The 24,733-nt window shown below is 36.2% G+C and overlaps 1 protein-coding gene across 4 annotated transcripts in view; it reads right to left on the bottom strand.

Annotated features, from left to right (window-relative positions):
• LOC114054078 (YTH domain-containing family protein 3) overlaps nucleotides 1-24,733 on the bottom strand; it is a 43,365-nt gene that overhangs the window by 8,053 nt on the left and 10,579 nt on the right. For all 4 annotated transcript variants that reach the window (XM_027877177.1, XM_027877180.1, XM_027877179.1 and 1 more), the window contains one exon: nucleotides 22,395-23,996. In XM_027877177.1, coding sequence (XP_027732978.1) covers nucleotides 22,395-23,996 — 1,602 coding nt within the window. The remainder of the gene's footprint in view (nucleotides 1-22,394; nucleotides 23,997-24,733) is intronic.

Here is a 24,733-nt window from a genome sequence, read left to right as displayed (position 1 = left end):
AATGGGGAAGAGTTACTTAAACATGTAGAAATCTTTTTCTCACGGTACCATCAACTATAACAAATTTCAGTTAAAACTAAACAAATATTTGTTATCTAAATTTTAAACTACAGCACATTAAAGAAAATGCAATTAACCAACAAGATTAAACACCAACTCTGTCCAGTTACCTGATTTATCCTTATTGGATTTATCCTTATTGAATAATTATTTTATAGCTGAAGTTTCTTCTGAAAAATTGTTTTCTTTCACTGTAGTTCAATTAAGTAAAACTAAATAAAAAAGCACTGTTGCAGGTCCCAAGGACACAAAAACAAACAAAAACATAGTTCCAATCCCAAAGCAGCTCAGGTTACATATGATTCTCAATTCATTCCAAATAAAAAACTATTTGAGAACTGGAAAAGCAGGAAGGTGCATCTTTCTTTTAGTGCCTAAACAAAGATTAATTGATGGCATAATATTTTAAGTTTCTTGTATTAACTAACAGCTGAAGGAATCTTAATTTTAAGATACCTTTGAAGATGTTAAGATACTTTATAAGTGAGTTTAAATAATGTTCACTACATTTAAGTGTTTGCTGTTGAACAAAAATACCTAGAAACAAATTTATTTTATTTCTGATTTTATTTAAGTTAAATCTAAAAGTACTTTGTTTTGGGATTACAACTGTACTTCTTCAGCTTTAGTAAACAAAATAAATCCTCACTACCTTACCTGGGTCCTGTAAAATTACCCTGCTGCAACAAAATCACTGTGTGTGTGCAAATCTAAAAATAAACTGTACACCCCCAACCATGATTTTTTTTTTAATTCAATTTATACCAAAACATCAATACAGTGTGTGGTTTGTGTGTATGAGGGGATAGGGCAGAGAGTGGAGGCATTTTTCCTTCTTGTAGAAGAAGGCAGGTGATATGTAAAGGAAAGATATCAATAAAAATCTATTTTTCAGAAGTTAATCTATTTAAATTTTCCATTAAAGCTACTGAAAATTTGCTTTGAATGTATCATTTTAAAATTTGTAGCATGTTTTATAAGTGTGGCTATCATTAAGCGTGGCTACAAAATTGTTTTCTAGGGAAAGTCTATGTTTTATGATAGAAGTCAATGGAAAAACCAAGATCTGAATTTCCAAAATTCATTTCAGTCAACTTGAAATGTTATCAGCCTCACCCCACAAATTAAATAAATAAATAAATAAATAAATAAATAAATAAATAAATAAAGCAAGCTAAAAATTCAGAAAGACAATGTTCCATGTATTACTAAAACATAGTAACACATTCCGGCAATGCTCAGTACCTGAACAGATTAGCAATTTAAACAAGATAACCTTGGAAAAAAATACTGGGTAGAAAGGGTGTAAATTTGTAACTTTCACGGTAATCATTAAAAGTATGTCATGTTTACTTTTGGCACAAGAGTCCTAATACTCTCTAAGAGCCAGTATTTGTCAGGTTTTTACAAAATCACCAGCCAATGAAATTTTTATTTTTTGTTTCATGGTAATGAATCTCCCTGATTTAGTGGATGGGCCCTTGGAAAACTGGTCACAAAAGCAGACTGTGTCTTACTCAAAGCCTTCATTGCATGGTGGAATCTTCCAAAGCCCATTTCTACTGGCATACCCTTAGATAAGCTGGAGTTATGTCAACGGCACAATGAAGAATAGGAGATGAGCACCAACCACTTCTGTACATAATTAATAACCCTAGAAAAATATAAATCTTGGTACAATAATTTATAGCTGCACATCATTTATATTTTATTAAGCAAAAGGCTATTAAAGTGACTTTCTGAAAGGTATACAGAAATCAAATGAAGAAACTTGAGACCTGAACCCAGGTTTTCTGACCCCCCCCCCAAGTTAAAGTTCTTTCTGCCATACTATGCTACGTTCAGGATAAAGAGTGTGGTAAAACTGGTAAGGCAGCGAACCTTGGAGCCAATCATATCTAGGTTCCTGTACTGCTTCTGACATCACATGATCAAGTGACAACCTCTCAATGTCACAGGAAACTCTAAAAACTAAGTTACAGAGCTGTCAGCTTTAGTGAAGGGTATTATTTCCTTACACTGATAAAAATCACAAATCTAAACCAAGAAAGTTCTTAGTAATGTTATTTTAAAAGATTTTTTGCTTCATTTTTTAACTTGGAAGCTTAACTACAGTGATACAATTAATTGTCAAAAATGAAATGGGTTATGTTAGGGGGAAAGGGATGAAAGTTCATAAAACATTAAAGAACGGCACATATTTGTGGTTGTATTTTAAAAATACCTCATTCAAAGATTCTATTTGCTTCCACTTAGTTGAGGGTAAATAGGCCCAACATTAGGTAAACTCATGACTTCTCCTTTCTCTATTTTTTCTTTTCTTTCTGTTACAAAGGATCTCTTCTTAATTTTAAAGTTCAAACAAATGCCTTCCTACTTCCCACCAATTTCACACCATAAAAAACAAGAAGGTCCAACTTCAGATTAGCACTTGCATCTCAAGCTTAGGGAGCTGATGCTACGGAGAAAAACTTGTGTCACTCATCAATAACTTCTTCCAATTCTAGAATTTCTAGTGACCCCGAGATGTTTTCTCTATGACCTGATACCAGGTCATTCATGTCTCTGGGCCTCAGAGTCACATCTGCAAGATGGGGGGGGGGGGGGGGGGGGGGGGAGAAGTATTGGAGTAGCTGGCCTCTGAGGTTCCATTGTAATTCTGTATCAGACCTGCACAACTTGGGAGTAGGTAAGGACCAAAATTAAAATAGGCTAAATTTCTTCGGGCTGCAGATAGGTTTTTAGCAGCTCACTTTCCAAGTAAAGGTATAATATGATTAAACTATTTTGTAAATAAACCATATTTTTAAAAAGGGGAAATTTCAATTAATATCAATTAATTACTTTTATTACTTAAGATTTTTATTTATCATGAAATTGCTCCTCTTAGACCATGATTGGTTGCCTTGGGTCACGTGACAAACAGAGGAGTGCACAGTGGCAACCCACCTACTACATGATGGGCACAACAGTAACTTGTGGAGTGCTGGTTAAACTAGGCATGGATAAAGCACTCTTTACATCTTTTACATCCTCTACATTTTTTGCTGGTTGCTTGAAATCCTGTGGCCTGCTGAAAGCAGCCTATGGATCACATGTTGTACAGGCCTGTTCTGTATCTATAATCCCTTTCCTGTTCCCCTTGGCATTCTCTAACATTTTCCCTATGGTCTCTTCCAGAAATAACTCTATGATCAGTTCTATGAATCCTGTCCTATTTTAAATAAAATATCTAGGGAAAGGTTTTTGCCTCATTTGTAATATTTGCTATTAAGATTCCTAAGCCTTCACTGAAATTTCTACTTCTAAAAACAAAACTTCTGACAAATTATTTTAACACAACATGGAATTAACAGTATTACTGTAATCAGACAACCAATCCTTTATTTTAAAATCTTCCACTCTACTAAAAAGTAAAATAAAAAACAGCACTGCCTCTTATTTGTAGTTTAATTGACATATTTTTAGATCAGTGCAGAGGACCCCGTATTCAAGTTACAATGGTATTTATTTTGTTTAATAACCAAAAGTTGATACAGGATAAAAACAAATAAAGCTATACAAGATTTGGAAGTGAATAAAGAGCCACCCAGTGGTCCTCTAAAGTCTTCATCTCCAGTTTATTTTTCACAACTGCTTACTAAAGAAAATATATGATAGAAGAAAAACTTATAAATTCTAAAAAATATGGCTCTCATAAATATCATAGAATGTCCTTAAATCATTCGTAAAAGCAGAGCGGTAAAGAACTTTAGATTATTTTCTCTATCACAACCTTTCACAACTAGAGAAAAAAACTGGTGAAGAAAGTTCAAATGTTATGATCAAGCCACATAGCTATACCAGGGCAGAGTGTACACTCCAATTCAAATGTCCTAATTTCCAGATCAGTGCATTTTCTACTATTCTAGCAAATTTAAATTTAGTAACAGTTTAATAAACTGTCATTAACTGTAGATGAGCTTGGCTAGCAAAGGGGATAGAAAGCCAGCCCTGGCAGTCAGGGAGGCTTGGGTTCAAGTCTTATCTCCAGCACATACTGTGTAGCCATTAGCCAAGTTTAGGCAACTCTTTCTTTCTTTCTTTCGTCCTTTTTTTTTTTTTAGTGAGGCAATCGGGGGTTAAGTGACTTGCCCAAGGTCACACAGCTAGTACATATCGAGTGTTTGGTCTGAGAGGCTGGATTTGAACTCAGGTCCTCCTGACTTCAGAGCTGGTGCTCTATCCACTGGGCCACCTAGCTGCCCTAGGCAACTCTTTCTAAGCAACAGAATTCCATAAGAGCTGGAGGAAATTTAAATTTGGATCCCAGAACCAGCTCCAAAATTTTAAAAGTATTACCTTACTGATGAAGACACAAAACACCGTATTTCAGCAAGCTTTAAGTTTGCATGACATTTTTTAAAAAGATTAATACGGTTGATTAATTTCATTTTTAAATCAAAGAGATATCTAGTATTTCATTCTTTTTCAGGAAAATCTGAAGACATATATGACAAATTTGTTACAAGATACTAATATTTATAGAAAAGCTTAGCATATAGTAAATGTTTAAAATTTTAAATGACCGACACTAAGAAATTTTCCCCCGCAATCCTTTTATCATTTTCAAAATTACAAAGACTGATGAGGAAGAATAAGTGACATTGGAATATGTTGGTATTTCTATATCTATATAGACATTATAGACTTATTTCAGGTAGAGAAAAAGAACACTACTAGACTAGAAGAGGATCAGAGCTTTACGAACATCCTGAGTTGCTTAACCTTTCTCACCTTATATCTTCCTCATCTATCAAACAAGAGTACTGTACTAGACCAGGGGTAGGGAACCAAGAACCTCAAGGCCACATGTGGCCTTTAAGTCCTCAAGTGTGGCCCTTTGACTGAATCCAAACTTTATAGAACAAATCCCCTTAATAAAAGGATTTGTTCTTCCAATCATTTTGGAGAGCAATTTGGAATTTCGCTCAAAAGACTATAAAAATTTGCATACCCTTTGACCCAGCAAAATAGCACTTCTAAGGCTGTATCCCAAAGAAATCATAAAAATGGGGAAAGGACTCACATATACAAAAATATTTGTAGCAGCTTTTTGTGTTGTGGCAAAGAATTGGAAATTGAGGGGGCAGCTAGGTGGCACAGTGGATAGAGCACTGGCCCTGAAGTCAGGAGGACCTGAGTTCAAATCCAGCCTCAGACCAAACACTTGACACTTACTAACTGTGTGACCCTGGGCAAGTCACTTAACCCCAATTGCCTAACAACAAAAACAAAAACAAAAACAAAACAAAACAAAAAAAAAAAGAATTGGAAATTGAGGAGATGCCCATCAAGTGGGAAATGACTAAACAAGTTGTAGTATATGAATGTAATGGAATACTATTGTTCTACAAGAAATGATGAGCAGGCAGACTTCAGAAAAACCTGGAAAGACTTGTATGGACTGATGCTGAGTGAAGTGAGCAGAACCAGGAGACCACTGTACACAGTAACAGCCACACTGTGCAATGACTAATTTTGATAAGACTTAGCTCTTCTCTGCAATGCAAGGCTCTAAGATATCTCCTAAAGACTCATGATGGAAAATGCTACCCACAACCAGAGACAGAACTATGGAGTCTGAATGCAGATCAAAGCATAGTATTTGCTCTTTTTCCTTCTTATTTCTTGTGGTTCATCCTATTGGTTACAATTCTTCTTTACAACATGACTAATGTGAAAATATGTTTAATAGGAATGTATATGTAGAGCTTATATCAGATTGCATGCCATCATGGGGAGGGGGAGAAAATTTAAAACTCAAAAGCTTATGGAAATGAATGTTGAAAACTAAAAATAAATTAATTAAAAAAAATTTTAAAAGGATTTGTTCTGTAACACTTGGACTCAGTCAAAAGGCTACACCCAAGGTCCTAGAAGGCCATATGTGGCCTCAAGGCCACAGGTTCCCCACATCTGAACTAGGCCAAGGATTCTTAATTTGTTTTGCTTCATGCACCTCCTCTGGCAATATGGTGAGCAGATGGACCCCTTCTCAGAATAAGAGGAGAGGAGATAAGCATTTATATTGTACTTACTATGTGTTAGGCACTATGCTAAGCACATTACAAATCTCATTTGATCTTCACAACTTACAGAATTACACTGGAAATCAATTATACTGAAATCCAGTTATCAAAGTACTAAAAAAAAAAAAACAACCCACCAAATTCTTTAAGAACTCATGCACATCAGATATCTCTAAGGTCCTACCAATAACAAAATTCTACAATCCTAAATGCTAATTTGGAAATAGCTAGCTATGCCTGCACAGGAAAGGAAAATTATGAGACTTTAGCATGTCAATTTGTAAGTGAGATTAATTTCAGGTATTCTCAATAGACATTCATTAACTACCTATTGTGGTAAATCTGTGCTAGGCGAGGGGTACAGAGATGAAACAAGATAGATACCGACCTCAAAATCTGTATTTTTCAGTGGCCACCCAAAATCCTTTAGCATGCTCAGCCCAAGAGCCATAGCAGCTCATAGACTGCAAGCTGTACAGGCGTGTCCTCTAGCCTAACTGTGGGCATACCCATGGTTTTGTACTGGGCCCTTTTCTCTCTTTATACTCCCTTACTTTGGGATCTCATCAACAAAGATATGCAAGTGACTCAGATATCACAAATCAGTAAGAAGGGTGAATTTTTGGGGAAAAGATAACTCTTTTCCAAATGTGGAATTTGAGATACCTATAATATGGAAATCGTGTGAACCAAACTGAGTCCATTTTGAGACCTGGGTTTCATTTTCTCCCCTTCCCCATCATGGGAATTGAGCAGCATTCTGTTTCATACCTAGGAAAGTCCCAAATCTTTCCTCCAATAAGAAATCAGATTACTTAATCTTATATCCTGGTTTATGTCCTGTTTATTGTTTTCTTACATAAAATTTATGAAAAATCTGTATTAGAGGTCTAATACCTACAGATGAGTCTGGTCCTGATTTGTTGTGTAGCTGCAGGCCTTGCCAATAACCTCAAACCTTTGTTTCCTCAGTTACTGCAGATTTCACATGCCACAATTTTTGGCGAGCCAGCTAGGATTTGGAGTTTGATTCAAGTCCCCTGGGATAGCTTTTCGGAAGAATATCCTAGGCAGGGTTGGGAAACCTGCAGCCTCGAAGCCACATGAGGCCCTTTAGGTCCACAAGTATGGTCCTTTGACTGGATCCAAACTTCACAGAACAATAGCGATTTGTTCTGGTCAATTTTTCACTGAGGGACTTATTCAGGGAAGACTGCCTCAGAGGTAAGTCTCGATCTCAAATTCTTCTGAACTAAGATAAGACCTGACATTGCTGGGGAAGGTAAAATGCCACATTATTGGGAAAGATTGGGGCAGCTAGGTGGTGCAGTGGATAGAGCATGGGGCCTGGAGTCAGGAGAACCTGAGTTCCAATCTGGACTCAGACACCTAACACTCACTAGCTGTGTGACTCTGGGCAAGTCACTTAATCCCAACTGCCTCACCCCCCCCCCCCCCCACAAAGAAAGATTAACCCCCACACTGTTAGAGAAGTAGATAAGCTCTGGGAAGTCCCGTTAAGGGTGTAAATTAAGGATAGCCTCTTCACAGTAGAAGTACCCTTAGGGAAATAAGTTAGGGTAAACTTGTTGGGGAAATTATGGGATCTGGTAGTAAGCATACTCAGGTGAACCCCACCAGAAATCTTTTTTTGGTTTCAGACCAGAAGAATATGCCAAATTAAATTGTGTGAAATATAGTGTAAAACTGCAAAAGATTCAGCTAATAACCTATTTTGGCCTCAATTTGACACTTTTGAGTATTGTGCATTAAAGAAATTAAGATTGGTCTAAAATATGTGAAAATCTCAATAGGTCCCAAATTCAACCTGAAGAAGAAACTCTCAATTACTGCAAATTAAAGGTCTTGAAATGGCTTTTAGTAAATTGCGTGCTCCGACTTCCTATGTGTCTCTTTTATTGTATTGTCTAAAATCATCGTATTGTCTTCATGTCATATCTAGTGTTATTTGTACTCTGGAAGATTTCAAAGGAGAAAATGCAGCCGGCCACAAATACTGGTGTAAAAAAAAAAAATGCAGCCAGAGTTTAATATTCTGGGGAAAATTAATGAAGTTTCATACTCAAAATAGTTCCCCCAGCTTTCTATAATCTGATGGTAAACTCTCTATACCAGTAAAATACTTTGTTATTTCTGCCCTGATCAGGTTGAAGTAACAGATAAAAAGTCAGATAACAAAGAAAGGGAAAACTTCTGGTTTGTAGAAATTTATGTCATTATAAAAAACTAATTAGAGACTAAATTTGTCTTTGACATAATATCTTTACTGTAAGTTTCTAAATTATGGTAACTGCTAAAAATGTCTTAGTTGATTTTGGAGTTTTGCAGTTAAGATTAAGCACCTCTCCCCTTTCTGGAAAAGGACTTATAAGTTATGAAAGAGATCTGAGAAAGGTTGATTCCACTGAGAAAAGCAGATTTAAGGCAAGTGCTGAATAAGGAGCTCACTCCCTTCTTGGTGTGATCTGATAAAGCACTCTGAAGGAGTTTAACAAATGCTGAAATATCTTAGTGAGTTTTGGGGTGCTACTCTGCAGAATTTGTTTCAAGGAAATATAAGAATATGATTAGAAAATACAGGGAAATGGACCACTTATCTCTTTCCCTGGAGATTAACAGATCTATTGTTTTTGTGCTAGATAGAAAGGAAACTGAAGTTAGTTTAAAAGCAATTCCAAACTAGTAGTTTAAATTTACCCAGTACTTAAAAACTGCCAGTTATTAACTTTCTTGACCATGAAGAGAAAAGCTTATTTAAATCAGAGAGCAACTTAAGAACAAGCAAAATTTAATTAAAGAATGGGAAGGGAGATTTAAAAAACAACAACAAACAAAACTGAAGAGAGGTCCTAGATTTACCACCCCCACCTGAACCCTTGCCATAGCCTGGGCCTAGACCATGTCATGAATAATGGAGACAGATATTCCCAATGACAGGAGGTGACCACGAACTAAGAATGTCTTTTGGGAAGGCTAAAGTAGAACTTTCAAATCCATATACAACAGAATTAATTATTTAGATAAATTAGAAGCAAGGTTACCTAAGGAAATTAGAAAAGACTATGCATTTGTAAGCTCTTAAGAACCTAAAATGGTAACAGTTTTGAAATTTCAAAGGGGAAATTCAATGGAATGAAGATTAATTCTTTTGTTAATCTGGGATATGATTGGGAAATAACAGTATCTCTGCCCCAGAAAGACCATATCACAAGGGTGACATGGACATATCACAAGTTTTGGAAAACTCCCCAAGCTCCAAAGCAGAGGGATAGGAATGCAGGAGAATAGGAATTTGAGGCAGCCACTTGGAGCCCCTCCCTATCTTTTATCCAGAGTTAAAACTGAAAGCCTCAGGGAAAGGTGGGAGGGTGGGGCTAGGTTATGAACATAAAAGAATTGATTTAACTTTTTGCATAATTTAAAAGGAAATAAAAATTTTGTTCTGAAACTCAACTGTGGTAAATCAGAACCAAATACAAACTATATTTGAATCTGGCATTAACAAATGAATGATATTGTGTAAGATAATTTGGAAATGCATTCAAATGAACTGATGTTATATGACTGGTAATGAGTTTTATTTCATGTTTTAAATACATAATACTGTGTATGTTACTACTGTATTTCTGAAATTTCTGCGAAATTTTATAAACTAATATATTAACCAGGGTCTGGATTAAAAGATAAATTATTTTTGAGCCATTAAAAGATTTTATTTAAAAAAAATTGGTATCTGAAAACTGTTCAATATTTAATGGGATATATTTTGTTTCAAATAAAGAATGATGATGATGTTGATGATGATAACGATAACTTACTGTTTGGGGGAAAACCTGCATAAACCCTTTAAGATATCTTCATCTATGAAGTCCTTGAAACATATTCAGGCAGGATCATAAGATTTTATCAGTCTTACTGACTGAATGTTGTAAAATTCTAAAGTACTGAAGTTACAGAAACTAAGAGGGAGAAAATAGGATCCCCTCTCCCACTCCTTGCCAAAATAGGGGCATTGACAAGTTTACCGTAATAAGTGAGTTTTCATCTGGAAATATTTGGCTATCACTTATGAAAATGTAGAGAAGGTGGTTTAAAGATATAACTTCAATGCATTAATAAATCATATATGTTGAGGTTTCATCTTTGAACCAACTTAATAACAACAGACCTCTGATTTAATGATTTCTATCTTGCTTTAGGGATGAATGGGCAATACAGGTTGGAAGCTTATAATAGCAACAATCTCCTGGGGTTTTTTTAAGTCAACTATTCTGTACTCACTGTTATGTGTAGAACCACAGAATGTGATTGTTCTTAATTTCTAAATGAAGGGTAAGTGAAATGTCCTTATATTTTTGTTCCTTGTTAGCTATTATTTGAACACTTGAGCTATGATTAGTGAAATTCTGCTATCTGAGGTAAAATCTCTCAGGATGGCAATTTAATATTGTTCTGAATTTGATCTCAAATATGGTTGTCTGAATTTGCTCATTAAACCACCAATGAACTATTCAAGCAGAAAATGGCATGTGTTACAGTCTGATAACTGCTACAGGTAAATGTCTGTCTCTGGGAAAAAACTGAGAGGATGACCTCGATATGGCCTAAGGTAGGATTCTCTTGACTCAGCTTTTCTGTAGTGTTTCTATTTTGTTTTGTTTTTTCGTTTTGAAGGAAATTCCCTACCTGTTTACTCCTAAGTCAGCTTTTGATAACCTGTGAATATGTGGAATATTGTTACATGACTAGCTGTTAAATATGACTTATGCCTAGAATTAAACAGACCTAAAGGCGCTTTCCTCTATTATCGCTTATATCAGGTCAGTCTGTACCCTTGAAGTGACAAGTCTTGATATTATAACCATGTTCCTCCTTTTCCTGTAGATTTCTATAACCAAGGAGGATAAATTGTAGAAATTTGTTTGATTTATATAAGTTTTGTTGTTTTGGGACTGAATCTATTAATTAATACTACAACATTTGAGTTCAATTTATAATACAGTGATGACATTCTCCTAAGAGGGGAGTTATACAAAGTAATAAGCCAAAGATAACGTAAAGTTTTTCCCTCCTCTTTTTTATTCTTGGTTATAAAAGGATGACTCTCTGGGTGATGGGGAGTGGGGGTGGGGGATAGCGGACAAATAAAGGTAAAACGTAGACAATGAAAAAACAAAAAAATTGGAGTAAATTTTTAAAGCATAAAATTGTTGGGGAAAAAAGAAAAATGTTATAGAACCAGAAAAATAAACTACTATAGACCTACTGATAAGTATGTTTTGAAGGATATTTAAAATTTAGTTCTATGAGAATCCATGGGGAAAATGAATTATAAATTTAACGGTAATGATTTATGATATCAATCCTCAAGTACTGAGTTTCAATGTTCTCAAAATATGCAGAGATTTGGTGTGGAACAAGACAAAAATATTAATTTATATCAGAAAATACCAAGAAGATAAGTGAGTTTTGTTTTCTGGATACTAGCTTAGACAATACAAACTAGGCATTGCAAGAAAAAAAAAAAAAGTTGCCCTATTATGCTTCTATTCCTCATCTCTAGAACCTTGGATAGCCTAAGATGGGCAAGGTAGAAAATACGATAGAATTTTAGGACTTAGAAAGACATAGACATTATCTTATTCCAAGCTCCCATTTGATAGATAAAAATGAATTCCGACCTAGAAAGGGTAAGTCACATAAGGTCACTGAGCAATTTAATGGAGTGATCAGAACCACAACTCAGGCCTTGCTGAATTGGATGTCCATGAACATTTCAAATTCACCATATCCAAAGCAGAATTAAATTATCTTTCCCCTCAAACTCCTTAATCCAGGGCAATGTGTTGAATGACTGGCTCTTATTTCTGTAATTTCAATCTATAAGAAACACTTTCAATCAACTTTCATCTTACACTATAAAGAAGTGACTTCAAAAAAAAATCAGCGATTAAAACAAATGCTACAATTTTAAAGTTAAAGTACTTTTTTTTTCAGTTGATAAAATAAAATGTCATACTGAGGTAACAAAAAGATTGAAAACTTTCTCTATACCCATTAATCATCAAGTGAACAAGACCAAACTCAAAAAGTGTGAAGTTAGAAAGAAGAGTGGGACAGCTAAGTGGCGCAGTGGATACAGCTCTGGCTTTGGAGTCAGGAGGACTTAAGTTCAAATCCAACCTCAGACACTTGATACTTAGTAGCTGTGTGACCCTGGGCAAGTCACTTAACTCTAATTGCCAGAAAGAAAGAAAGAAAGAGAGAGAGAGAGAGGGGGGGGGGGAGAGAGAGGGAGAGGGGGGGGGGAGGGGGGGAGAGAGAGAGAGAGAGAGAGAGAGAGAGAGAAAGAGAGAGAGAGAGAGAGAGAAAGAAAGAAAGAAAGAAAGAAAGAAAGAAGGAAAGAAAGAAGGAAGGAAAGAAGGAAAGAAGGAAGAGTGAACCAATGTATATGTATGCTTCCAGATTCAATCAATGTGTTGGCTAGTTTTACTAAACAATTTTCTCCTCTTTTTTTATTAATTTGTTACAAAAGATGGCTCACTGAGTAGGGTAGGGATAGATTTGAAATCCAAAGTAACATTTTTTAAAAACTGCTATTTTTTAAATTAGAAAAGTTGAAAAAACCCCAACTATTCACATAAACTCAAACACAATAAATAAAGCATTCTCATTTCCATAATTCTGGAGTTTGAGACATCTTCAGTTGATAAAGTTACCTTCTGCATTTTAACTAGATTTCAAAAAGAATATTAAGCAAAGATAACCAAAATTATTATGTACCTCTCGATTTTTTTTTAAAGCAAGGTAAGTACTTAAATAATTTGCATATTTTTTTTTTACTTTTCTTTTTTTTTAACTCGTGATTTCATCAGTAGAGGCCACTACCAGTTTCTTAGTAAGGAAACTTTCACTACTAATGCAGAGCAAAAGCCCTGCAATTTATAGTCTTAGAGGGTTTATATGGGACAGAGACTCAGCACCTACTAAGGGTTAGACAGCCCATACTACCAGAGAAGCTGAACTTAAATTTAGGTCTGAATAACATATATACTCAGTTGGGTATAGAAATCTGTAAGCTATATATCTTGCAGCTTCTCTCTATTGAAATTATTAAATTTAAAAACTACCAACTTCAGAAAATATACAAAACCAGGTACTGAATACTACTTTTATAACTACAAGGTTACTATATTTGATGAGGTTGCTTTCACAAATAGTTATACCACAAGCTGAAAAAATGTCATTCTAATCAGCTGCATGTGAAAAATTTAGTTATTGTATGGTACATGGAAACTTCAAATAAGATGGGAGAAAAATCAATTAGAACTACTCACAAAATTTAAGCTATCAAAGATTTCATACAATAGAAAAGTCCTAAGGCTGTATTGTGTATGATGAACTCTAAAGTATCATTTTTACAAGAAATAATACATCACAGAAGTTTTTAAAAGGACAACTCAACAACACTATCAGAATAATGATCATACCAGTATCAAATATTCATTCTTTATCTATTATAGGATAGGAACCAAACATGTGATTTCACTGGTATTGGGAACTCTCAGGTAGGGTAACTCTTTTTACCAATGCAGGTCTAGGTTCACCCAGTCAAGATGTTTCAGGCAGGAATTTAGACATGTTGTCTTGGCTTGGAAGCCAAATCTCTAACTACATTGCCATTCTATTTCTATCTACTCATAGTATTATTAATGGAAGACTGGGACCAGTAAATTGATGAAATAAACATTTTTCTTTTCACTGGCAAAAATTCTCTTGTTAATGATACCATAAATCTGTAAATCACAAAAGGACAGGGTGAAACAATTTTCCAGCCAAGACAGCTTAGAAGGCCAGCAGCAGAAGTCTGTCTTTTCAGGGTAAGAGTTGAGCTCAGTCCAGGCCAGCACAGGCTTGACCTCAGCAAATCAGCAGCTGGCCTCGAGAGTGACTGAATCAGTGTCAATGTCTCAAGCTCTCAGTCCACAGACAGTAAGACAGGTGGACAACTAGTCAGAAGAAGATTAAAGGGATCCCTCTGCTGGTACTAGGTGCAGGACTCTATTGCATGGCCCATAGATGAATCTAGGTCACAATCCTGAGTCAAAGTCTGAGGGCAAGGAGGAGCACTAGCACAACAAAGCTTGTGGCTACAGGGGAGCAGTAACTCTGGTCACAATTCCAGGATGGAAAAGAGTGGTTGTGGTCACTGACAGACCAGAGCACAGGCAAGGAGAGTAATGACCATACCTCCTTAGATCACACCTTCTTGGAAGAAGTGAAAACTTAGATACCCAGAACTAGCTCTGAAAGCTTGGGATGGTGACCCCTCTACCCCAGGAACAGAGTCCCACTATAACATGAAATTAAAAAGCAAGAAATAGGCTAAAAAATGAATGAACAACAAAAAAAAAAACCTGCCCATAGAAAGTTAATATGGTGACAGGCAAGATCAAAACACAAATTCAGAAGAAGTCAAATTGCTACATCCAAAGCCTCAAAGAAAAATGTGAAATGGTCTCAGGCCCTAAAAGAATTCTTGCAAGAGCTCAAAAAGGATTTTTAAAATCAAGTAAGAGAAGCAGATGAAAAAATGGGAAAAGAAATAAGAGATCCAAGAAAATCACAAAAAAAGCCAACAGCTTGGTAAAGGAGGCACAAAAAAAAAGAATACTGAAGAAAATAACACCTTAAAAAACAGAACAGGCCAAATGGTAAAAGAGCTACCCTCCCTGCCCCAAAAAAATCCACTAAAGAGAACCCCTTTAGAAGCAGAATTGGTGGGGCAGCTAGGTGGTACAGTAGATAGAGCACAGGCTCTGGCATCAGGAGGACTTGAGTTCAAATCTGGCCTCAGACGCCTAATACTCTATAGCTGTGTGATTCTGGGCAAGTCACTTAACCCCAAATGCCTCACCAAAAACAAAAACAAAAACAAACAAACAAACAGAATTGGCCAAATGGAAAAAGATACACCAAAATTCACTAAAAAGAACTCCTTAAAAAAGTAGATCTCACCAAATGGAAAAGGGGGTATAAAAGCTCACTGAAGAAAATAATTCCTTAAAAACTAGAATTGGGGGGCAGCTAGTGGTGCAGTGGATAGAGCACCAGCCCTGGATTCAGGAGCACCTGAGTTCAAATTCGGCCTTAAGACACATAACACTTACTAGCTGTGTGACCCTGGGCAATCACTTAACTCCATTGCCTAGCAAAAAAACAATAACAAAACACACACACACACACACACACACACACACACACACAAAACTAGAATTGGGCAGGTGGAAGCTAAAGACTCCATGAGACATCAAGAAAGAAATAAAACAAAATCAAAAGAACGAAAAAATAGAAGACAATGTGAAATATCTCACTGGAAAAATAACTGACCTGGAAAATAGATTTAGGAGAGATAATTAATTATTGGGCTACCTGAAAGCCATGACCAAAAAAAGAGCCTACATAGCATCTTTCAAGAAATATCGGGGCAGCTATGTAGCACAGTGGATAGAGCTCCAACCTTGGAGTCAGGAGGACCCAAGTTCAAATATGGCCTCAGACACTTAACACTTACTAGCTGTGTGACCCTGGGCAATCACCTAACCCCGAACTGCCTCACCAAAAAGAAGGAAAAAAGGAAAAAGGAAAAAAAGAAAGAAATTATCAAGGAAAATTGCACTGATATTCCAGAACCAGAAATATGAATATAAGAAATATTAAGAATCCACCAATCACCTCCTGAAAATCCCAAAATGAAAACTCCCAGGAATATTATAGCCAAATTACAGAGCTCCCAAGTCAAGAAGCAAATACTACAAGGTGCCAGAAAGAAAAAAATTCACATATTATGGAGCCACAGTCAGGGTAACATAAGATTTAGCAGCTTCTACATTGGGCTTGGAATACGATCTTCCAGAGGGCAAAGGAGCTAGGATTATAACCAAAAATTACCTACCCAGCAAAACTGAATATAATTCTTCAGGGTAAATTTGAACATTCAATGAAATAGAGGACTTTCCAGCATCCCTGATATAAAGATCAGAGCTGAGCAGAAAACTGACTTTCAAATACAAGATTCAAGAGAAGCATAAAAAGGTAAACAGGAAAGACAAATCATAGGAGATTCAATAAGATTAAACTGCTTACATTCCTACATGGGAAAATGATACTTGTAACTCCCAAGAACTTTCTCATTATTAGAGCAGTTAGGAGAATATATTGACAGAAGTGAATGACTTAAACATAATCAAACTTTAAGTAAAATAATGGTTCACAAAAATTTTCATATTATATCATCTTTCCATGACTTCACTCCCCATCTTCCCCCCCAAAAAAAGTTCTTTTGGGGTACAGGGGGAGGGGTTTAGAAAAAAAAGAAGCAGGTGGAAACAGGAAGAAAAGGGCCCTAATTTCTTCATAACTGTGAAATATGTAGTTTAAGTATCATCCCTATTTTGCACATAAGGAATCTGACTTAAGGTTTCATTAGCATCATATTACAATCAATAGAACTAGCCTATTAATAAGCTTCATGAACAAGAAAATAGCACTTAAAAATTGCAGCTAACTAGTGAAAGGCAATATGACCCAGTGGGTAGAGTAAGCCCTAGAGAGTCAAGAAGATACAAGTTAAAGTCTCTCTCTCTAATACATATTGCTTGTGTGAACTTCCCTTAACTACTCAGTCCCCCTAGACAACTCTTAAGAATTTTAACTGCAGGGGCAGCTAGGTGGCGCAGTGGATAGAGCACCGGCCTTGAAGTCAGAAGGACCTGTGGTCAAATGCGGCCTCAGACCAAACACTTGACGCTTACTCTGTGTGACCCTGGGCAAGTCACTTAACCCCAATTGCCTAAAAAAAAAAAATTTAACTGCAGAACAGCTGCTTCTCTACATTGGTAGAGAAAGTGTTCCATCTTAAGTTTTATAGCAATTAAACTTCAAATCTAGGAGAAAAATATATTTATATAACTGGTGTAAGGTTACATGGACTTAGTTTTTATTTTTTATATATCAAAAAGGAAGGTGGAGTTTAATGGCTAATTTCCTGTTATCTAACCATAATCCTGAGATACCCACTAATATTCAAGAGTTTACATTAAAGCAGGAGCTTTCAATAATTTCAATGTCTCTTAGCCTATAAAGGTATCAGTTTACTGGAATATCATGTCTTCAATGTATTTCTGGCAAACAGACAAAATGTTAGGCCTATATATGAGTACGTGCTTCTAGTCTCCCAAGATGGTTTAAAAATTTCTTATGTTCTTATTAAGAATTTTTCCATTATGATGGGATGGAAGAAAAATACAACAGGAAAATACATATGAAAGCCCAATGAGAAAACCACCCTTTAGAAAGCTATTTCTGCATGAATTCTCAGAGCAGGTGTCTACTATTAAAGTAAGGCACATAGCAATGAAAAAGAAATTGAAGCAAAACACTGCTACTACTCAATATAGAGAGAGATGTACTATTAGAAAATTTCAGTGAATTTTGTATAGTTAATCTCACATCACTAACTTGCATTATATGACTATTATAGCATAAACTCAAGTATCAATATGATAACAGGTATTGTCACAGAGATGTAGAATCCAAATGGAAAAAGTCTTATTGTAAATCATAAGGAATTTATAGACATGAAAGCTGTTAATATTTTATTCTTGGGTCACAGGGTCATTAAAAATTGTCCTTTATCAAGAGACCCAATCTTTCAGAAAATCTTCGCTTCCCCTGAAGGGATGTTATCTCTTTTTCCCCTCCCTCTCTATTTACTGATTATTGCAACCAAGGTCTTCAGACAACTTTCTTTACAATAAAATTTTAGGTTTTACACACAGGAAAGAAAGATAACATATGATTATAAGCAAAGACTCAGAAAAGGATTAAGGGAAACTGTAACATTTTGAAAATTATTTTTCAGCTACAAGATCAATTTGTGCTAGATCCATTTTGCAAGGTGAAAAGTCTATGTGTATAAGGCTGTCATTTAATAAGCCACCTAACTTTTCCCTTGTAACTCATGACTGAAATGTTGGGCTGAATTATACTTTGGTACAGTTTGAAACTACAGTATAACTTTGCATTGTGTAAGAAATGATAAATATTAAAAGGTAAATGCTGAGGATGTATAATAATGTCAATTTTTCAATTCAACTTGGAAAAACTATAAAATTGAATACAGAATATATTAAAAAGCTCTATTCAGTGAGAATTTAATAAAAACATAAAACACTTCCAAGAAATGGAATATATAAAACGTATAAGCAGTCTCTACTTCACAAATAGTTTATATTCTGAAAGTCTACTTATTTTACTGTATTTTAAATTATCTGTTTAGAACTGCAAGTATATTTCTTTCCCCAAAACAGCATAATAAATAACGAATGGTTAGGCTCAGATCTTTACCCAAAAAGGCCAAATGAACCCCTAAATCTTATGGAAAAAGTATTACTCCTCCCGCCTAGGATCCTATAGCCTCATTAAGCCAGGACGACACAGGTCGGGTGGAGCTTCTCAGCAAAAGGAAAATAGAGTACTAGGAGAAAAGGAAGAGAATGGTTCCAGGAAATTTACATGGCAAGTAGAGGGTTCATAGAGTGATAACAGCCAGGCAATTGCACATGTTCTCTGAAAATCAAAAACAGAGTTATACAGTGGGAAAAGCACTGAGCTTGTGCTAAGACCTCAAATTCCAGCTCAGACATTATCTTTTTTACCTTGGACAAGTCATTCAATTTCCTCATAGGTAAAATAGCGATGATACTTAAAGTGCTATGTTAATGTCAGCTATAAGAACACTTGTAATTAATGCTACCACCAACGGTAAAGTTTTGACTCCTTCTATCCTCAATAATTTTTACAGAAGCTGTAACTTAGATAAAAACTATTTTAAAGTTAAGTTTGTCCTTACAGATTGTGAAAAAAAAATTAAAAAACAAAGGCATAATACAAAAAAAATATTTAATATACTTAAATGGTATAAAGTTTTTCATGATCATAATTATCAAAAACTCAACAATTAAAATGAGAATAAATTTATTTTTAACATGTTTTAACACTAATAAATCTTTTCCCATTTCCACTAACAGAAAATTTTGGAAAAGGAAATTCAATTAAAAACTCAGTGGAAACTGTTTTGGTTTTCCAGGTTTCCAAAGTATAAAGATAAATATGCAACATATCATAATTTCAACAAATCACTTGTTACATAATTTGCTTCTACCTGATATTCTATAAACGTTTCCACTAATCCCTTACTGAATTAAATTCATTAAATACAAACATGCATTCATTGTACAAGAGATAATAGTCAATAAGAGGCAAAAAGGTACAATGAAAAATATGCTATTTTTGGAATAAGAGGCTGTGGGTTCTAATTCTAATGTTACTATTTGCATGATCTTGGGCAAGTCACTTCTCTGGGCCACAGTTTCCTCACCATCAGCAAGAGGTGAACTACATGAATCCTTTCCAGCTCTAAATCTATGACCTTATGATTTAACAAGTGATACCACATGCAGGCACTGTGCAAAGAGGCTGGCGAAAATGAAAATTAAACATTACAGTCTTTGCCCTCAAGGAGCAGGTCATATATACAAAGGATGATGAGGTAAAATGTAATGAAGCAACACAAAACGGTCTCAGAAAATTCATGAAGCGAGAGTTCACATTCAGTTGTCAGGCAGATGATCTGGTGAGGCCTCCTGGTGGAGGTGATACCTAACATGAGCCCTGAAGAAAAGGATTTCCTGGGGCAGCTAGGTGGTGCAGTGGATAGAGCACAGGCCCTGAAGACAGGAGGACCCGAGTTCAAATCTGGCCTCTGACCAAACACTTGACACTAGCTGTGTGACCCTGGGCAAGTCACTTAACCCCAATTGTCACCCCAACTGCCTAAAATGAAAACAATAAAATTAAAAAAAAAAAAAAAAGATTTCCAAGAAGGAGAGATGAACAGCATATGTTACTGTGTTCTGCATGGGAGAACCTTAGTGAACACAAGTGTTCCCTAAAAAGGGAACAGAGGAGAGAAACTTGAGTTTCAATTGTATAGAGCAAGCCATAGAAGTGAGCAAAAAAGGTTAGCATTTCCTTCAAAACTGAGCTCAAGGACCACTTTCAAAATGAAGCCCTTTCCTATTTTGCCCACAATTGCTAAAAACCCTACTCTGAACACACTTGTATGTGTGTATATACATATATCTATGTATGTCTATGTATGTATGTTTTCCCTGACAGAATGTAAACTACTTGAAGGCAAAGGTCAATTCATTTTGTATCTTCAGGACTTAGCCCACTAAGACACTGTGTAAACACATGTAGAAGGGGTTCAAAAAATGTTTGTCAACTTACTTAAAACCAAGGGAGGAGCAAAAGCAAGTGCCTAATAGTCTAGAAAAGTAACACAGGAGAATTAACCTGGGAGCTCATGGACAGATTTCAAGGGGTCCCTGAATTTAGAACAAAAAAAAAACAAAAAACCGTTATTTTCACTAATCTCTCGTTGAAGTTTACTATTTCCTTCAATTATGAATCTATGCAACAATATATAGGGGTCCACTGGATTCTCCAAATTGCCAAAGGATCTAGGATACAAAAAATTAAGATGCCCTAGTCTAAAGGAATAAAAGGAAAAGTTTTATGTGTTTTTTAAAGATAGGAAGTTCTGAGCACATTTGTAGGAAGGAGCTCCTTGTGAGAGGGACAGTGCATGCATGCAAGCTCAAAGGTATGATCAAAATGAAGCACGTTCCTATGCATTAGAGAGATCAGATCAAAGGCAAAAACAAAGTGATAACAAGGAGATTTGAACAAAAGAAGAGAGGAAGAGTAAGGACATAGTAAGGTCTTTAAGAATGGATGCTAGGAGGAGATGCTAATGATGACAGTTGGCATTTATATAACAAATCACTTTAAGGTTAGCAAAGTCATTTATATTATCTCATTTGATACTCACAAAAACTTCTAAGGTATGTATGAGAGGTAATTACAGATGAAAAAACTAGGACAGTGAAATCATGAGATTTGCTAAAGGTCATATAGCTAGTGTATATCAAAAATGAGATTTAAACCCAGGCATCTCCTGACTCCCAACTCAACAATCTTTCAGTTATATCATAAAGCCATAGATGGTTTCAACCTTTTCAGTCAGATGAGGTCTTTTTTTTCCTTTCCTTTTTCCTTTTGTTTTGGTGGGGGTGGGGGGTGGACAGGGTGAAGAGTGGGAGGTCTGCAGAAGTAATAGTGTGGTGATTTAGATTGTGAATGTGGTTGACTCATGGGATAAATAAAAGGAAGGCTAAGCAGTAAGCAAGGGCCTCAAATGAAGTTAAGTAGCATGAATTTGCAGTTATCCCAATCAGTAAGATTCTGAGATTTCTTTCAGTAGTACAAAATAACAGGAACAGAAAAGTATTTGGCAGAAGTGTCCCAGAGTAAAAAGCTAAGAATGGAAAGACAGGAAGGAGAAAAGATTTAAGGATAAGAATTTTTTATTTCAATAGCTATGGGATTAATAAAAGAAGAAGGAAGTGAAGCCATAGAACAAGAGAATAGGGAAGATTAAAAGTTGAGCACAAAGAAACAGCAGAAAGATAGGAGTCTATGTGGAAAGAAGAATTTCAGAGTTTAGGATTTTGAAGGTAGTTTCAAATGATGGTAAAGTCTAATATGTGAGCACCCCTGTGTAGAGCTGAAGTAAAGTGAAGCCAGAGGTCATAGGAATTGAGGATTGATGAAACTGACAGATCATGATTCAGAGGATAGGTACTGATGTCGCCAAGTATGATGGCCAAGAATGAGGAAGAAAAGGAAGATTAGTCTAAGAAAGCTGTATGTAAAAATATTGTTATCAACTAAAAATTTTAAACACTAGCTATTTATCAAAGAACCCTGAAATGATTTGTTGGTAAACCAAATAATTACTTTTTAAACACTAACCATTCTCCATCTCTCCAATTGTTCTTTTCGAAAATAGATTATCAAATGTTGGGTTTGTTCTGTCTTTAAGTGGCACACATATGTATGCTCATTTAAACCATCACATTGAATATAGAGCTTTTATTTCACAAATCATCACAAACAGCACAATTCAAAAACAATTATTTATGAATTTGGGGGCAAGAGCTACATATTATGACCGTCAGTCATCAATAAATAAATATCACTAAACTATCTTAATAGTAAATCCTGAATTCTGTAAAAAAAACTTTTTAAATATAGCACTCATTGTCATCTTACCCTACGCATGGCTTCCTCCTCCTCTTGACGCTTTTCATAATGTGCAAAGTCATCAAAGATTGAGGTGGTATGCTTGAAAGTAGCAATTATTTTAAGCACTTGCTTAGCTTTTTCTAGGGGTACCTCTTGAGTGTCCCTTGAATTGGTAACTGGTTTGTTGTCATTATTTTCCAAACGAATGTGCCGCAACTGGTTATTGGGAACGTCTTTGACAAAGATCCATTTAACATCAAACTTGCCCTTCCACTTATCCTGAGACCAGACTCCAGCATATGCATTGTAGTCCACAACAGACTTCATCTCAGCCACTCCACAAAAGTGTCCACTACCATTCACACTGAAGAGTAAATAGAGTGGACCTTTGCCATTCAGAGAACGGTAAGCTGCATCCAAACGCTTATTACCATGTTCAGTACTACACCAGATAGAGTACTTAATAGAACGATGTATATCGTCCTCAGAATAGCTTTTGATTATAAACACACGTCCATTCTTCAGGTTCCAATCAAAGTCTTTGGGATTATAGTTATTTATGGCCTTTAGTTTTTCCAGCACTGGGTGTACCTCTACTCCAGATGGTGAAGAGCTGACAGGAACAACACCTAAACCAAAGTTTTCACTGCCGGCTCCACTGTTCTGGTTGAAACCTACTCCTCTGTTACGAGGAGCTACCCAACGATTTTGCAGCTGCTGCGGTTGCTGCTGCTGCACTTGGTGAGGCTGGGCCTGTGGCTGAGGTCCTTGTTGCTGCTGTGGTTGTGGCGGCTGAGGCTGCTGTTGAGGCAGTTGGCTTTGCACCAATGGTGGTGGTTGAATTAATGGCTGAGGCTGCTGGATTATAGTCTGAGGAGGCAGAACTGGTTGGGTGGGTGGAGCTTTTACCACTGCCCCTTTGTCATCCCAAGTTCCAATATTCATGTTATGCTTTATAGGAGGTGGTGGTACAGCAGGTCCCCCAATTCCCACATTACCCTTAGGTTTAAGTTTCGGTTGAGGTTTGGCAGGCTTTCTGGCAATGGCAGCCCAAGAGGTCGGTTTTGGTGCTGAACTGCTAACTGGGGGTACACTATTTGCTGCAATGCTTGTCATACCTGTATTGCTCAAAGCGGAACCTACAGTTTTTGTCACAGCTGCTGTCATATCACCACCAATTTTCAATCCAGTCATGCCTTGCTCAATACTACTAATGCCAGGCACCTTACTCAAAGTATCATTGCCAAATCCAGCCTGTCCATCAGTTATGGCTCTCCCAAGAGAGCTAGGTGGATAACCATAGCTACTACTATAAGCAGAACTTTGTGTTGATTGTCCCTGAGATCCACTTGTCCCCCATGTAGAGAAATCTGCATTCCCAGGAAAAAAGTTAAATCCATGTTGACCAAGGAATGGGGGAGTATTTCCTAAAGCCCCAGGTTGACTAAACACACCATCAGGTATATAATGATGTTCACCATTGCTCATTTGTCCATAGGTTGTCAAATATGGCATAGGTGGGTCTCCAGCTGTGGACCATGCTGCTTCACCAAGAGAATACGGAAATCCAATGGATGGAGCATAGTAACTAGGCATGTATGGATCTGACATTGGTGGATAGCTGTTACTCTGAAAAAGAAAATCCACAAATCAGTAGTGAAATGTATTTTTATTCATAGGCAGACAAATTTCAACAATCCTACTTCAAAAAATACATAAGAGGTATGCTCTACTTTAACATACCCAGTACAGACAGTTCATGATAAGTGGACCCTTCTGCAGACTTCCCCCTCCCTATGTGGAGCACCATGTTGCCTGGCCTCCTTTGCAGATCTATACCCTATAGCCCAAGCAGCTTCAGTGCCTGCAACAGAAGACCCCTGGCTGGGGGCTGCACCAGTGCTCCTGCTGGTGGCTACTCTTGTCCCTGAAGCTACCCAAGAAGTCAAATTTGAACAATGTGAATTTATGAAAAACAAGAACAATCTGTATATAAAAATAAAAACTTACCCTTACCCTAAATTAGGGATTATTCACATTTTAAGACCTCCTTTACCAGAGTATTTTCTACAATGATCTTTTAAATAGCAAGCTCTCCCAGAGCATTTAAAATGATTTGATTTGCAAAATGCTGACTTGCATGCACTCAAGATATATACTATGATGCATTAGAAAACACATTTGATTAAGTCAAGACATCAGTATTATAATCATAGATCTGCTGTATGAGCTTGGATCAAGTCACTTAGTGTCTAAATCTCAGGTTTCCAAATCTTTAAAATCCTAAAATGAGGGAACTATGAGACAGTCTGTGGCACAGAATCAAAAATCCTAGATTTGGACTCATGAGGATCTAGGTTCAAATT

This window comes from Vombatus ursinus, unplaced genomic scaffold, assembly GCF_900497805.2.
Source record: "Vombatus ursinus unplaced genomic scaffold, bare-nosed wombat genome assembly UNPS02014812.1, whole genome shotgun sequence".
NCBI lineage: Eukaryota > Metazoa > Chordata > Mammalia > Diprotodontia > Vombatidae > Vombatus > Vombatus ursinus.
This window is presented reverse-complemented; position numbering and strand designations above follow the sequence as displayed.